The sequence below is a fragment of the Chrysemys picta genome, chromosome 20 (assembly GCF_011386835.1).
Source record: "Chrysemys picta bellii isolate R12L10 chromosome 20, ASM1138683v2, whole genome shotgun sequence".
In the NCBI taxonomy this organism is placed as follows: Eukaryota; Metazoa; Chordata; order Testudines; family Emydidae; genus Chrysemys; species Chrysemys picta.
This window is the reverse complement of record NC_088810.1, coordinates 20,729,726-20,744,577: the sequence shown is the minus strand read 5'-3', so window position 1 is coordinate 20,744,577 and position 14,852 is coordinate 20,729,726. Positions and strand designations below refer to the sequence as shown.

The following is a 14,852-nucleotide window of genomic DNA, read 5'->3' as shown; positions in this document are numbered from 1 at the left end:
TACACGACAGCCTGAAAAGCAAAGCCCTGCCCACACGAACACCACCTAGCTACAGTCAGTCATCTACCTGGCCAGCAGCCCCCACTGCCCGATCATTAACTTTGGCGGAAGTTCTCCAACACCTATTTCGGAGCGGCCTCCATGGGGCTGGATTGTCAGAGGGCAGGTGCTGAGAAATCAGGCCCCTTTAAAGAGATTGGGCACCTGGAGGGGAGGACGGGGGGGGGGGGGGGAAATATCACTCCTCCCTTTTGGAAATTCCTGGCTTAATAGAGAAACAACCCTAATTGTGCTGGGGTCTCACTGCACTCGGTGCTGTACGTACACCTAGGGAGAGACAGTTCCTGCCCCCAAAGAACGTTCAATCTAAACACAGGGGGAGACATTAGCCCCATGTGACAGATGAGGAACAGAGCACAGAGGTTAAGTGAGTTGCCCAGCACAATAAGGCTGTAACAGAACCAGGGATTGAAGCCACATCTTGCCAGGCCAAACCCTGTGCTTTCACCCCAGTACCAGCCTTCCTGGTTGTAGGTCGGGCCCCTTTTTACCTCTCAGCCATAAATTCCATACGGGATCTCATTGTGTAAGCTCAGGCTAAGGCGTGCTTTGCAAGAGATGGCGCTCCTCCCAATGAACTGTGATGGCCAGGGGGCAATGAGAGAATTAGAAGCCACTTATCCTATTTCACTCTTCATAAAAGCAGAGGGAGGGCAGTGCCTTTACGTTGGCCAGAAGCCCATGAGGGTAATTACATTGCTCTTGCTTTCAGAGATTTCATCTTGTGGTTTGAATTGGACAGAGCTGCTCCAAGGGAAGAATTGTATGTTGCCGTGGAACAACGGATGCGCTTCACCCCAGCAGTGGCTGCACTTCACAAGAGGGTCAAATGATTTTTGACCTCTACACCTAGTGCTTTGAGATCCCTCTAGACATAAAGATGCTGCTGTATAAATATTGTGGAAAGGCACCTCCTCCGGCTCACCAGACTTAGCAATGGCGGGCCTGGGGGTAAATCAGCCCCACTCCAGGCAGTGTTTACCTTCCCCTTCTGTGCTCCTTTGGCTGTCCTCAGGGTTGGCCTAAGGGGTGATCCTCCACCATACGAAAAGGAAACAGTTTTGTACACACAAAAACAAAAGGGGATACCTTTTCCTGCCTCCCTGCTGGGACAAGGTGTCGTCCTGTTGCTTGTCCGGGGGTGTCTGTCTTTCCCCTCGCAGGCACTTGGGTTTGGCTGTTCCCCTCTGGGGAGGAGCACAGCCTCTCAGCCTGGAAACCGCTTCTTTCCCAGCTGCCACTAGCTTGTCTCTCTCTTCCCCTTTACTCTCCCCAGAGGAGGGGTTTTTAGAGGCCTCAGGCAGCCCTTAATTGGATTCAGGTGTCCCTAATTGACCTGAGGTAACCCCTTCTCAGCTTGTAGGAAAAAGGGCCTGTAACATTCTTGTGCTAACATATCCGGCCTTCCAGGACCCTCCGGCCTGACTTTGTCACAATATAAAACTGTTTGTGTGTGGCATTTCGAGACGATCAAACTTGGGTCGTTTTTGGTAAGCGTATGGATTGAAAAGCATGCGCCGTCTCCTTGCACGTTGAGTCTGTCCCTGGAAACATGCCTGATTCTCCTGTTCAACCCCCTCAGATTTACATGCATAGACCAGAGGCAGAATTTGGCCCTTATTGTTACTTAAAGTAGTATTTAGCTGCCCCTTTTAAGATCATAGTCCTGCTGCGCCAGGCGCTGTCTGTCTAGATCAATGATGCTCAGATTGAGGCCCGGAAGTGGCTCTTTTATGTGTCTCCTACAGCTCTTTGTAGCGCATATTAACACACAGGTTAATGATTTAGATTGGTTAATAATTAAATCATCCAATCAGGATGCTTTTAATATGTTCTTAACCAATTGTAGTTGATAAAATAGTTGGTCAGTCATTCTGCTGTGAGAAAAATTATAAATAGTAAATGAAACAATGAATTCACACTACTGCGGCTCTTTTGGGTAATGTTGATCGCTTATGTGGCATCTGAATCACTGAGGTCTCAGTACCACTGATATAGATTCAGGGGTAGCCGTGTTAGTCTGAATCCACAAAAACAACGAGGAGTCCGGTGGCACCTTAAAGACTAACAGATTTATTTGGGCATAAGCTTTCGTGAGTAAAAAACCCACTTCTTCAGATGCATATAGATAATCTTGATATAGATTGTTTCCCCTTTGGCCATCTTATCTATTTAGGTTATAAGGCAGGAACAGAGGCACAGAGCAGGGAAGTGACATGCCCAGGGTCACCCACTAGGCCAGTGGCAGAAATAGAATCCAGGTCTCCTGCCTACACCCCGCTGCCTCCTGCTTCAGAGTTGATCTGTAACAAGGACAACGTCACTACCGTTTTGTCCACATAGAGACGTTTATTTAGAATAAACCGAGTGAGGCGCGGGCACAGAGAAGCAATGGAGATTTGAATACAGCGGGCACACGCCTGGAGAGGCAGGATTAACACACTATGTACAGCAAGTGAATGACAAAAACAAAAAGACATGAAACAGACAAAAATTCCTTCCAGGGACACAGCAAGAACAGAGCTCCAAGACTTACAGTTCCTCGCTTAACCCGTCTGTGAGAGAATAGCCCAGAGCAGCAAGCCTACACCGTCAGGTGAGTTACATGAGCAAAATGTATAGGGGTGAGGGTCTGATCCTCATTCACACACAGGGCCCCTTTGCGCTGTGCTGGCCGGGTAATGGAGACTTAGATTCAGTGTAAGTTACAGTTAAAATATAAGGCCTCAACTGTAATTTAGACTCCTTTGACGCTCCCTTTACACTGCCAGAGTGGTGCGAAGGGGGCCTGAATATAATTGAGGGTCAGGTCCTTGATTGCAGAATCTCTCTTTAGGACCCCGTTCTGCATGACCCCCAGCACTCTCTCTCCCTACTGACGTCTGCCAACCCCGTTCTGCATGACCCCCAGCACTCTCTATCCCTACTGACATCTGCCAACCCCGTTCTGCATGACCCCCAGCACTCTCTATCCCTACTGACGTCTGCCAACCCCGTTCTGCATGACCCCCAGCACTCTCCATCCCTACTGACATCTGCCAACCCCGTCCTGCTCCCCATTTTTTCCCCTCTAGCAGCGAAATGCTGCTGACTTCTGCAGTTATTCTCAGTTTACTCCAATGCCAAGAGGAGCAGGGGCTGGTCTCAGGGGAATGGAGCATGTGCAAAGCTGGCAGGATCAGGCCTATTTGGGGGCTGGATCCTGGACAAGTGCAGAGCACTTTAGCCCCCACTTAGCATGGCGAATAGCCCCATTCGCGTCAATGGGATTAGTCACCTGCTTAGCAAGTAAGCACGCGCTTAGGGGCTTTCCCGAATCAGGGCCAGCGCCCTCAGCGCCCCACAGGATTGGGCCCTAATAGAACAGCGGGCAATTGGTTGACTGCAACATCCCTAGACAAAAAGAGCGTGCCACGTCCTTTGGTCTGGGTTAAAAACCCACTGAAAGAGCCCCCGCAATGTTGGATGTTTTAGGCCTTTTCCGGCCATTGGGCTGGGCGGACGTCTAAATCCAACACGTATCATTGCATGGAAAGCAGCAGCGACAGGTTTAGCTCAGTCCCTCATGACGCTACGTTTTAAAACGGATTCCAAACCGCATCAGCTCGAACTAGAACTAGCTAGGAGAGCAGCCATCAGGCTGGAGGGGCGAGCAACTCCCGTTCAGGCCACGCAGGCAGAATCCTGACGCCGCACATGCGTCGCTGTAGATCTTGCATTTGGCCAGGTTCGGGAGCCCTTCTAGCACAATCCTTGTTTCTATTAAGGCCCCTTGAAGCATCTTTGGTATTGATCTGCCTTCCAGTAACGTAGTACCCAAGCACCTTGCAATCTTCAGTGCACTTAGCCTCACACCCACGGGAGTGTGACTGGTTTACAGCCACTTGAAGGCTTCTTTACCCTGCCCCAGCATCATAAAGGGAAGGCCCTGCCACGCTGCAGCCTTATGGAACCGGCAGAGTTTCTGAGAGTAAATCCCCACCCCACCCTCCTAATAGGAGGGCCTCGCGGTTAAGGCGCTGGATCGGGACCCAGACTGGAGTCTCTAATGCCCAGTTTCCTGAGTGAAAGCAGGCTCGATTCTGGTGCCTGGCAGAGGGTGTCCATTGCTACATCAGGACAGCATTTTACACCCATTCTGTCCGGGCGCAAAAGGACTCTGTGAGGATCAGAGCAACAGAGAATCAAGCCCAGCCACTCTGGGTATGTCTGGGTCAGCCGGCTGGGGCTAGCGCTCTAAAAACAGCGGTGCGGGCAGCTCACGTTGTGAAGCCCAGGGAGCAGAGGGGGCTTCAGACCCTGGGCTCCAACTTCGAAGCGCTGCCTATACAGCGAGTTTTGGAGCACTAGTGTCAACCCGAGTTTGCGGACCGAGTCGCTGCTGCAGGGTGTGTAAACACGTGTCGGCTCCCCGTCTGCCTACTGGAGATAAACCATCCCTTTCTCCCAACTTTTGTCCATCTTGCCTATTTAGACTGAGGCCACGTCCTTCTGCTGATGTAGCGATGGCAATCCGGAGTGATTTCTGATCCACACAGCTGAGCCAGCAGAAAGCCCGAGTGCCGATCCAGTTACACTGGCAAAACCGTGCTTCTAGCGGGATAGCTTGTTTCGCTCAGCGATGGGGTGGCATAAGCGACATTGCTAATTGTGCGGGTTTGCTAGTACAGGCTGCGTCCACACTAGGAGCACTTTGGCAGCATAGTGAACTGGCATAGCTATACCCTCGTGCAGACCTGGCCAAAGCTCTATGGGACAGGGATTGTCTCTGACCACGTGCATGTACAGCTCCCAGCACAAAGGACGTTCAGGACTCCTAAGTTTAGAGCAGGCTCTGTCTTCACGTGGAGTGTAGTATAAATCTAACAGCTGTGGGGGTTATGAAACAGCCAGTCGAGATGCTCATGGATGAAGTACACCTGAGACCTTTTTTCCTACTAGCTAACTTAAATCTCCTTTACTGCGGATTAAGCCCATTACTTCTTGTTCTACCTTCAACAGACATGGAGATCCATTGACCACTCTGATCATACCTCACCCGGATCATATTTGAAGACTGATCCCCTCCCCTCAGTCTTCTATTCTCAAGACTAAACATGCCCAGGTTTTTTAACCTTTACTCATAGGTCAGCTTTTCTAAACCTTTGATCGTTTGTGTGGCTGTCTTCTGGATTCTCGCCAATGTATCCACGTCTTTCCTGAAGTGCAGCGCCCAGAACAGGACGCAGGACTCCAGCTGAGGCCTCACCACTGCTAAGCAGAGTGGGACAGTTACCTCCTGTGTCTTATATACGACACTCCTGTTAATACACCCCAGAATGATATTAGCCTTTTTTGCAACTCCACCATTACAGTGGTGGTTCGTTCTCAGTTTGATCTACCATAACTCCTAGTTCTTTAAAAACCATATACGATTTAATAACACCTCACTACCCAGCTTCTGCAAAATCATTATGCCATTGGAAAAAAAATAAAAGGCTAATTGGTATAAAACTACTTTGTAAAGCTAATGCCAACTCACTGTCCCAGATTCATACTCATTCAAAAAGGTTGAAGCCGAAATGTATTTTAAAAGGCAATATTCTCTTAGGCCACTAGGTGTCATTGTATCAGCAAAGGAGAAAAAGGGGTTCACCCCTGAAGCTGGATTTTTAGCTAAATTTTCTGCAGCTGCTAAAGCAATTGGCCTTCGTTACTACGAACACTGAACTCAGGGAATTTCTCTTGCCTTTTGAAGGCTGCACCCTTAGACCTGCTGGGCCAGAGCCTCACCTGGTGTAAGTCAGCCAAGCCCCATTGCCAGTTCGCACCAGATGAGGATCTGGCCAGCAGTATGCCTTGGCAAGCAGTAGGGAAAACGCCAGCATCCGAAGAGTTATGTATCTATTATCTAGTCTAAGATCTGTTGGTCAGAGACCTGCCAGTTTTAACACAAGGCTTTTCACACACAGATCTCAAATGGCTTTATACAGGTGGATGGTAAATGGTTATCTATATAATGAAGTAGGTATTATATTATCCCTGTTTTACACAGAGGGAAACTGAGGCACATCCAAGCAGGTCCATGGCAGAGCGGTGGCGAGAATTCCAGTCTCCTGGCTCCCAGGGCACTGAACCACACTGCCGTATCTAGGGTGATGTCTTCGCTGCAGACTCAGGTTATGCCGCTCTAGCTAGCCTCGCTCCAGTGTGGCTGCTCACACTTAAGCCGCACAGAGCAACTGTGGTAGCCGCCGAGTCGGGCTAACTCAAGCTGCAGCCAACCTGAGTTAAAGGGGGCGTGCGCGTGTGTGGATGGAATTTGAGCTAGGGCCAGAACTCGAGTTCACGCGGCCGTGAAGACGAGCCCTGTGAAGTGTCCTGCCCACCCGTGACGCCATATTATAAACACAAGTACTTTCAAGCCTTGTTTTGGTGCCTGACTATACCAGGCACTTGTAAGCGTTCTCAGTACCTGCCTCGGCATAGGCAGTGCAGCGTTACTGGTGCTAGGGTGGCAGGTTTCAGTAGCGTCTTAATGGGGTTCTAAAACTTATTTAAAAGAAAAATTCAGGTCGTAAGAAAGAGGGGGGCTTTTTGGTACAGGCATCGGCAATCCTCGCCCCTGCCCCCACAAACGCACACGCTCGGCTTCAAGCACCGACTCACGCTGGTGGCACTTTTGATTGAAAACTCTCGGGGGCAGGGGCTGTCTTTGCGTTCTGGGTTTTGACGGCGCCTAGCACCCCAGAATGCTGGGCCGCGAGTGGGGTGAGCAGGCCTCCCCCCGTTCAAATCAATAGCAGCACTCCTGCTTAAAACACATGCAGGAGCATCTCGCAAGACCAAGATCCTGGTTTGTACTTCCCTTCCTGTCCCCTGGGGATTATTCATTCCAGAGTCGCCTCAGTCAGATGTTAACCACTCGCGTTTACCCTCTTTCCTATCCTTCCCAGATGGAGAGCGATTGCACCCACCCTGCTAGTCCTTCCATTTGCCAGGGGTACAGCCCACCTAGAGAACATGAAGATTTAAACAAAACCAAAACAAAAACCACACCATCGAGGTCTTCCCTAATTTTGACATGCCCAGGCCCCCTTCCCCTGCACTTTATGACACATTGCAATGGGTGAACCAGTCTGGCCAGGGCCCCATGGTAAGCGGAGCTATTTTGATCCATTTTTCCCCACTGGAGGCTTTAAAATGAAGTTAGTGGCCTTAATTAGGTTTCAGCTGCTCTCTATTGCACACTGGTTTATTATTGTAGGGCTGCCCATGGGTCCCAGGCAGCCCACACACTGGTTTATTATTGTAGGGTGGCCCAAAGGTACTGGGCAGCCCACACACAGTGTTTATTATTGTAGGGTGGCCAACACTGGTGTGGTTATGGGATTTTTCTTCTTCTATGGGCAGTCTGATTCTGACTGAGAAAACAGAGGTAGCTGGGTTTTTTTTGCTGGGGTAGGGAAAAATTACAATCAATGTATCTTTTAAAAAAACTAAAATGTCAGAGATCAGGTCTGCAGCCTACAACCCCTTCGTGTCCTTAAACGGCCACTGGCAAAGTGACCCAAGAGAACTAAGCTCAGAACTCAAACATCTAAAAATACTAGTTTTAAAAAACGGGTTTAATATACATTAAAAAGCCACAGAGACTGCTAACCTCCTCCCACACACACACACACACACACACACACACCCCATGCCTTGTGCTAAGAGTAGTCCAACACCAGCTGTTCAACTAGGCCTGAGCCCGATTCACTGCCGTTCAGCAGAGGACCCTCACGTGGTACGCGGATCGTTTGCATGCCTCGGTGCAGCCCAAGAACTCTCACACGTCTCTCGCTGGTTTCACCCGCGTCGGAGGGAAGGGTGAAAAAAATTTCCAACCTCGCGCTCGCGTGGCTGAGAAGGGATAAGCCAGAGCTCAACCACTCGATGCCTAAAAGTCTCAGGCTAGTTAAAAAACACACAAAATAAAATAAACCATCGCCTTGTTCATAGGAAGTGGGCGGCAGCTCGGAGTAATTGCGTTTCCTATCTAGTCAAAGCAGCAGCAGCATGGATAAGGCACCGAGGAATCAGACCCTGGGGCACCAGCTCCATTGCCGCAAAGGGACTGCGGATCAGCCGTCAGCCCCCCAGCTGCAAGGGGGCAGGCAGATGGGGCAGACCAGCACACCAGTCATTCTAGACCACTGCAAAGCCCCCTGGGGACCATTGCCACAAAAAGGGCAGTTGTAAGGGGTGCTGTACCCTCTGCCAGAGCGTGCGCCAGCCCCTGAATAGGGGAGGCACAAGCGTCATCCCCCCCGCCCCCTACATGTATGCTGGGATCCAGATTTAACCCCCAAGGCAACAAGTTGCGGCTTGATGTAGAAGAGCTCGAGCGTGCCAGTTCTGGGCAGGAGAGCGTTAACGGCAATGGCTCCGGTTCTGTAGTTTTCCCCTCTCCTTGGCAAGGTACCGTTCAGAAGCCGGATTCTGTCCCTGAAATCTCTTTGGCAGGTTCCCTCCCCCCCTCCTCCTACTTCCTGAAGAACTTCTTGTTGAGGAGGAAAATGAGCAAGTTGACGTTGACTTTGGCCTTGTTGAACAGCTTCATGACGGCCACACCTTCGTACTGCAGCTGCAGCAGGTCCTGGGAGGGAGAAAGTCCCACTGGTGACAGGTCTTTGGTGGAGCCCGAGCCAGCGCCCCTGGTGGTCAGGGAAGAATCTTTCCCTCGACTTCCAGGAGCTCCGGACCCTTCCCTCAGCTCCTTCCGAGCTGCTGTTGGCACATCATGCTGGGATTCCATAGCCAACGGCATCCCTGGCTCTCCGAGCAGCGGACGAACGTTCAGTCTCCCAACACCCCCGCCAGCGGTAGGCATTATCCCCCGTTTTACAGATGGGGAAACTGAGGCAGAGGGGAAGCAATGTGCACAGCGAGTCAATGACAAAGCTGGGAGCATAGAACCCAGGAGTCCTGGCCCCCCCTGCTCTAACCATCAGATCACACTCCCTTCCAGAGCTGGGAATAGAGAACCCAGGAATCTTATCAATCAGCTCCCTGCTCCAAGCGCTCTTCCTCCCTGGAGGGGTTTACTCTGGTATAAATTAAGGATTCTAGGTAGACATCTCATCAGCCTCACTATCCAGAACACCCCTGGCTCGGCGGCTTGTGCATTGGCCTCCTAAACCCAGGGTTGTAAGTTCAATCCTTGAGGGGGCCACTTAGGGATCTGAGGCAAAAATCTGTCTGGGGATTGGCCCTGCTTTGAGCAGGGGGTTGGACTAGATGACCTCCTGAGGTCCCTTCCAACCCTGATATTCTATGATTCATAGCCCATCTGTGTTGGGAGGTCAAAGCTAACTGCCTGCTGGGTTTGCATTCTTGGGGATACTGGGGTTCAGGGGAGAAGGTACTTCACTTCGTCTATGGAGCAAGCTGGCTGCACTGTTAAGAATAGACCCTAGGGAGATAACAGGTCTCCTGCTCCAAGCACCAGACTGCTCTCCCCTATCAGGAGTGGAACCCTAACTTCTGTTCCTGAATCGGGAAGGGAGTGTGGTCTAGCGGGTAGAGCACATGGCCTAAGCCAGGACTCCTGGGTTCTATCCAGTCTCCAACCATGACATTAACCCTTGGGAGTCTATGTAATGCATACCTCTCGGACGGCAAGAGTTAGTGTAGCCGGGTCACCTCCGAACTCCAACCACGGATTGGTGCATTGACTCCACCTCGGTTCTTCTGTGCTGCTGTTATGCTCAGCACAGAAGCATCCCCATGGGCAAAGGCACCAGGGCTGGTCCCCTACCTGATAGTGGAGCTGGAACTTCTCCATGTCGATCCCCATAAATCTGGCCTTCACCTGGAACTTGCCGGCTTCCCCACACGGAACGATGTCGAAAATCACGTTCCGGAACCTGGAAGGGGAGAGAGTTAAACGAGGGCAACGGAAAGGCTGAGACAGCAGCATCCGGACGCCTGGGTTCTATTCCCGTTCTGGAAGGGGAGTGTTGCTTAATGGTTACAGCGGGGTGGGGGACTGGGAATCAGGACGCCTGGGTTCTAGTCCCACTCTCTGCTGCTGATCAGCTCCGTAGCCTTCACTCTGTCTGTTTCCTGTTGTACACTGGAGTAGATTATACGCTGCTTCACAAGGAGTATATGCGAACCACCAGACTTGGAGGAAGAAAGCACCTGAGATTCTCTCATTTTTTGGCCGGCTCGAATAATCTTCCCTCTTACACACTGCCCTGCCGGAGGCCCCTCTGACTCCCAGCCTGTATGGCCTTTAGGCTGAGACTGTCAGCACAGGGGAAGTGAGCAGAGCCAGGCTGAGACGACCCAGGTCTTATCACACGGGCAGAGAACTGAGTGGCTGTTGGACTGGGGCAGCTTTCAGACCGGAGCAGCACTGGCGGCGGTGAGTACTTACTGGCTGACAGGCAGGTCTTCGATCTCCAGCAATACGCCCTTCTCAAAGAGACGCGCCGCCGTGTAATGCAGCGACTGCTGCTTCTTGCTCTTCCCGTTGAGCCTTAAGAGAAAAGGAATGGGGGGAGGAAGGGTTAGAAGCAGAGAACGCCAGGGGCTGAAACGAAGTCACACAGCAGCCTGCCTGGTACGCGATAAACACAGAGAGTCGCTTACGCTGACGCGTCCGACTCACAGATCTGGACCTACGAGTCAGATCTCCAGTGGGGCCGGAGGGGGGAAGTCAGTGAGGTGGGGAGAGGCATAGAGGGGTTTCCAGATTAAAGGGATGTAGGGGAGAAAGCTCTTGAGCCAAGAGAGGAAGTAAGTGCTGGATGAACAGAGGCAGCCAACTAGCAAGAAGGCTTGAGGTTAACTAAAGAGGGATATAAGGCTACATACAGAGTGGAGAAGAATTCCTTCCTGACCCCTGATCAGCTCATGCCATGAAGCATGACATTCAGTTACCCTCCGGCTTATTCTGCATAAGTGTTGGCGGTTACAGCTTTGAGCTCTTTTCCAGCCCATACATAGTCCAACATACTTGCTGCTGGCAGCCAGGTTGTCCAGACACGTCCGGATGTACTGATTGTAATAGTCGATTTGCTCCTCATAAAACAAGGTCTTGGAGTTGAGGCCGCAGAGGGTCTGCCGCAGTTTCACTAGCTCCCCCTTGCGGTGCAGCCGGTAACGCCTCTGATTGCGAATATCCTGGAGCACGGGCAGGGATGAAAAAACAAAACAAACGAACAGCTGGAAAACCCCTTGCCTTGTGCCAGTTTACCGAAGCGAGAATCACAGCGACTCATGTGTGGTTACAAAGCTGACCACAAGCTAAACGCCAGTTGGATTCTGGGAACAGGATAAGGACCACGGGGCTTAAAGCATCGGATTCTCTTTCAGGCACTTACAGGAATGTTCTGAGTGGCCGCCTACGTCCCCCGAACACATCCACCCCCTCCAACACTAGCTGCCCCCGGTAGCTCTGTTGTGCAGATCAGTATCTAACGTGAACTCCATTATTGTCACATCTGAGCACTGCACAATCAGGGTCTTTATCCTCATCCAAGGTCACACAGGGAGTCTCTGACAAAGTAAGGACTTGAGCCAGGCTGTCTGCTGGAGCCCTCTGCTATCTGTCTGTCTGTCCACCCTAGTGATTAATTTGGCTCCCATCTGAACTGAGCCCTTCCAGTATTAATGGATTCTGTGCATCCAACACCTTCAGCTTATCCTGTTATCGAGCCTGTTCCTAGTCCCCTGGCCTTCTCCTAGGTTCTCTAAGCCGGGGCAGGCTGCGGGGCGTGGTACCTTGGCCATCTCGTTGATGATCTCCTGGTACTGATTGGCTGAGTCCACCACCCCCAGGCTCTCCAAGCGCCGCAGGTTCCGGATGACTTTCCGCTTCTTCTCTTCCATAGAGAGCTGGCTGTTGCCAGCCAGGGAGCGGTTGCGTTTCAACCTGTCCGGGGTCTGGGCCTCGCGCAGGGCCCGTCTGTGCATCTGGTGGTGATGGAAGGCTTCCTAGAGAGAGAGAGAGAGGGAGAACATTTCTTCCATCAACGCGGCACCTGCGGCAGCATCCCCGGAAGCAGGTTTCGAGACTTGGAGGCCGCGGGGAGAGCATAGGAAGTCAGCCCCCCAGCAACCACACACACGCACCTCAGGCCAGAGAGAACTACATCTCCTCCCTGAGCACAGTGAACTCCGGCTTCTCAGACTGGGTGGGGCACAGGTGGGCTGAAGGAATCAACAATGCTCCCATGCCAGGGTGCGATTGTAGCAGGCTGGCCTGCCCCTTTCAAAGACCAGGAGGCCACTGGCCAGCCCGGTTCAATTATTCACCCCTGAGCCATAATTAGGTGCCTTCCAGCTTAAGTGGGATTAACTGAACTCAGGGGACAGCCCGATAAACAGCTGGGCCTCAGGAGAGGGCAGACAACATGTTGGGCTCCTGGGGAAGGCCCTGATAGGGTGTGGAAGAAGCAGGGGACTCGGCTCTACCCCGGAGCGGATAGGGAGCCTAGAAGGGTCTGGAACAGAGCCCAGAAGGCAGGCTGAAGAAAAGCCCAAGCGGGGCAGAAGAACCTTTTGTTTGGACTTGTTACCCCGGAAAGGGTTAAGTTTTAGTCGGTGACTTGGCTGGAGGGCTAAGCCAGGGCATCAACTTCAGCTTGTGTGGGGAAGGCTGAAGGGGCCCACCTTGGAGGAGGGAATTTAGGCCGGGAGTGCCTGCAGCACCACCACACACGACTAGCAGGGGGCGCTATGGGGCAGCCACACCTGTGCTATATGCTCCAATTAAGCTCCTCTCCTTTGCAATGATGTGTGCTCGCAGTATATATCTCAGCCAGTAGATGGCACTGTGTGCTGTAGCAAGCTCCAGGCAGGGTGTTAGCCCCGGGTAAACAAAGGACGCAAAGCTGGAACTCAAGCTGGGTGAAAGCCTGTTTGTTATGGGTAGCGGTTGTCTTTAACGAACACCTCCTGTTTAAGACAGGCTGCGATTCACCCAGCCCCCAACATCCCCCTCTGTTGGCCAACCCCTCTCTGCTATTCTCCACCCCACCTGATCCTCTGATGCAGCTGTCCGTAAGATCTCCAAGAGGGAATCCCCCGGCTGGGACTGGATCACGTCCACTAGCATCTGTTTGGTGCTAAAACAAAAGAAAGGGAGCACAAGTTACCCATTTTGGAGGAAGGGGGTGGGTTGAGCTAGTTAGCTGCAAGGCGATGAGCCAAACAGTGGAAGATTTCCTTGCAAATGCCACTACCAGGACATCTAAACATATCGAGCAAAGCCAGGACTCCAGACCAAGATGGCCCTTTACTGGCTTGGCTTCTGAGTGTCAGAAAAGCTTCACTGAATTCCTTGGGCCACAGGGTCCCTTTCAAAGGAGAACGTGCCACGGACTCGCTGGATGCTGGATTGCCACGTTCAGAGGGTCGCTCTCACCTCAGCAGCAAGCTCCTTGTATCCGCCTCCTCGCTACTGGCCTCCACCGCATCGAACTTGTTGGTGAGGGTGAGCGAGACCTCCTGCTTGCCGAGCTGGGCCAGCGCTTGCTCGGGGCTGCCATCGCCTGGATTCGGAGCGCTCTCGCCTGCAAGGGGGGAGGGATAGCTCAGTGGTTTGAGCATTGGCCCGCTAAACCCAGGGTTGTGAGTTCAATCCTTGAGGGGGCCATTTAGGGATCTGGGGCAAAAAAATTGGTCCTGCTAGTGAAGGCAGGGGACTGGACTCGATGACTTCTCAAAGTCCCTTCCAGTTCTATGACATAGGTATATCTCCATATATATAAAAAGGCCAAAGAAAGTCAGGAGTAGCTACTCGGTCATTCATCAGGGAAGAGGGGTGATCAGAGCCGGGGGGAAGATCTGGGTTCTACACGGCACCCTGCCACTGGGGTGGACTGCTATATGTGGGGTAAATCACTCCGAGCCCCTCTGTGCTTCTGCTTGCAAACCTGAGGCTTTGAACAATAAACCATCCCACATCAAATCAGACCTCAAGAATTAACACATTCAAAAACCAGTCGGAGAACACTTCAACCGCCCTGGTCACTCTATTACAGACCTAAAAGTCACAATACTCCAACAAAAAAGACTCCAACGAGAAACTGCTGAATTGGAATTAGTTTACAAACTGGACACCATTAAACTAGGCTTGAATAAAGACTGGGAGTGGATGGGTCATTACACAAAGTAAAAACTATTTCCCCATGCTAATTTTTTTCCCCTACTGTTATTCACACCTTCTTGTCAACTGTTGGAAATGGGCCATCCTGATTATCACTACAAACATTTTGTTTCTCCTGCTGATAATAGCCCACCTTAACCGATTACTCTCGTTAGAGTTAGTATGGTAACACCCATTTTTTCATGTTCTGTGTATATCTTCCAACTGTATTTTCCACAGCATGCATCCAATGAAGTGGGTTTTACCCCACGAAAGCTCATGCCCAAATAAATTTGTTAGTCTCTAAGGTGCCACAAGGACTCCTTGTTCTTTTTGCTGATACAGACTAACACGGCTACCCCTCTGAAACCATCCCACTGAGTGGTACCTGGTGCCGTATTATTCCTTGCTAATCAGTAATCCTCCCAGCTCAAAGGAGGAAAAGTGATAACCCCGAGCATCATAGAAATAAGTAATGGACCCTCCCAACTTGATCATAAGGATGAGAAACAAACGGATGCAACAGTACTGCCCACCTCACGCAGTCGAAAACCCACAAAATGGGCTTAAAAATCAGGAGATCTAACATATAAATATTGTTCTCTTTGCCTCCCCTCCCCCCCCCCGGGTCTTAATGCACGCAGGTCATGTTTTCAAGTTTTTTTCCTGC

The 14,852-nt window shown here is 51.4% G+C and overlaps 1 protein-coding gene across 1 annotated transcript in view; it reads right to left on the bottom strand.

The window, feature by feature from the left end:
* Positions 1 to 2,381: 2,381 nt before the first annotated feature.
* The window catches only part of IQGAP3 (IQ motif containing GTPase activating protein 3), a 45,466-nt gene continuing 32,995 nt past the window's right edge, over positions 2,382 to 14,852 (bottom strand). Inside the window, exons 32-38 of the mRNA XM_065573563.1 lie at positions 13,460 to 13,607; positions 13,073 to 13,160; positions 11,815 to 12,027; positions 11,048 to 11,214; positions 10,466 to 10,567; positions 9,842 to 9,950; positions 2,382 to 8,680 (exon numbers count right to left, since the gene is read on the bottom strand). Coding sequence (XP_065429635.1) covers positions 8,567 to 8,680; positions 9,842 to 9,950; positions 10,466 to 10,567; positions 11,048 to 11,214; positions 11,815 to 12,027; positions 13,073 to 13,160; positions 13,460 to 13,607 — 941 coding nt within the window. The 3' untranslated portion in view covers positions 2,382 to 8,566. The remainder of the gene's footprint in view (positions 8,681 to 9,841; positions 9,951 to 10,465; positions 10,568 to 11,047; positions 11,215 to 11,814; positions 12,028 to 13,072; positions 13,161 to 13,459; positions 13,608 to 14,852) is intronic.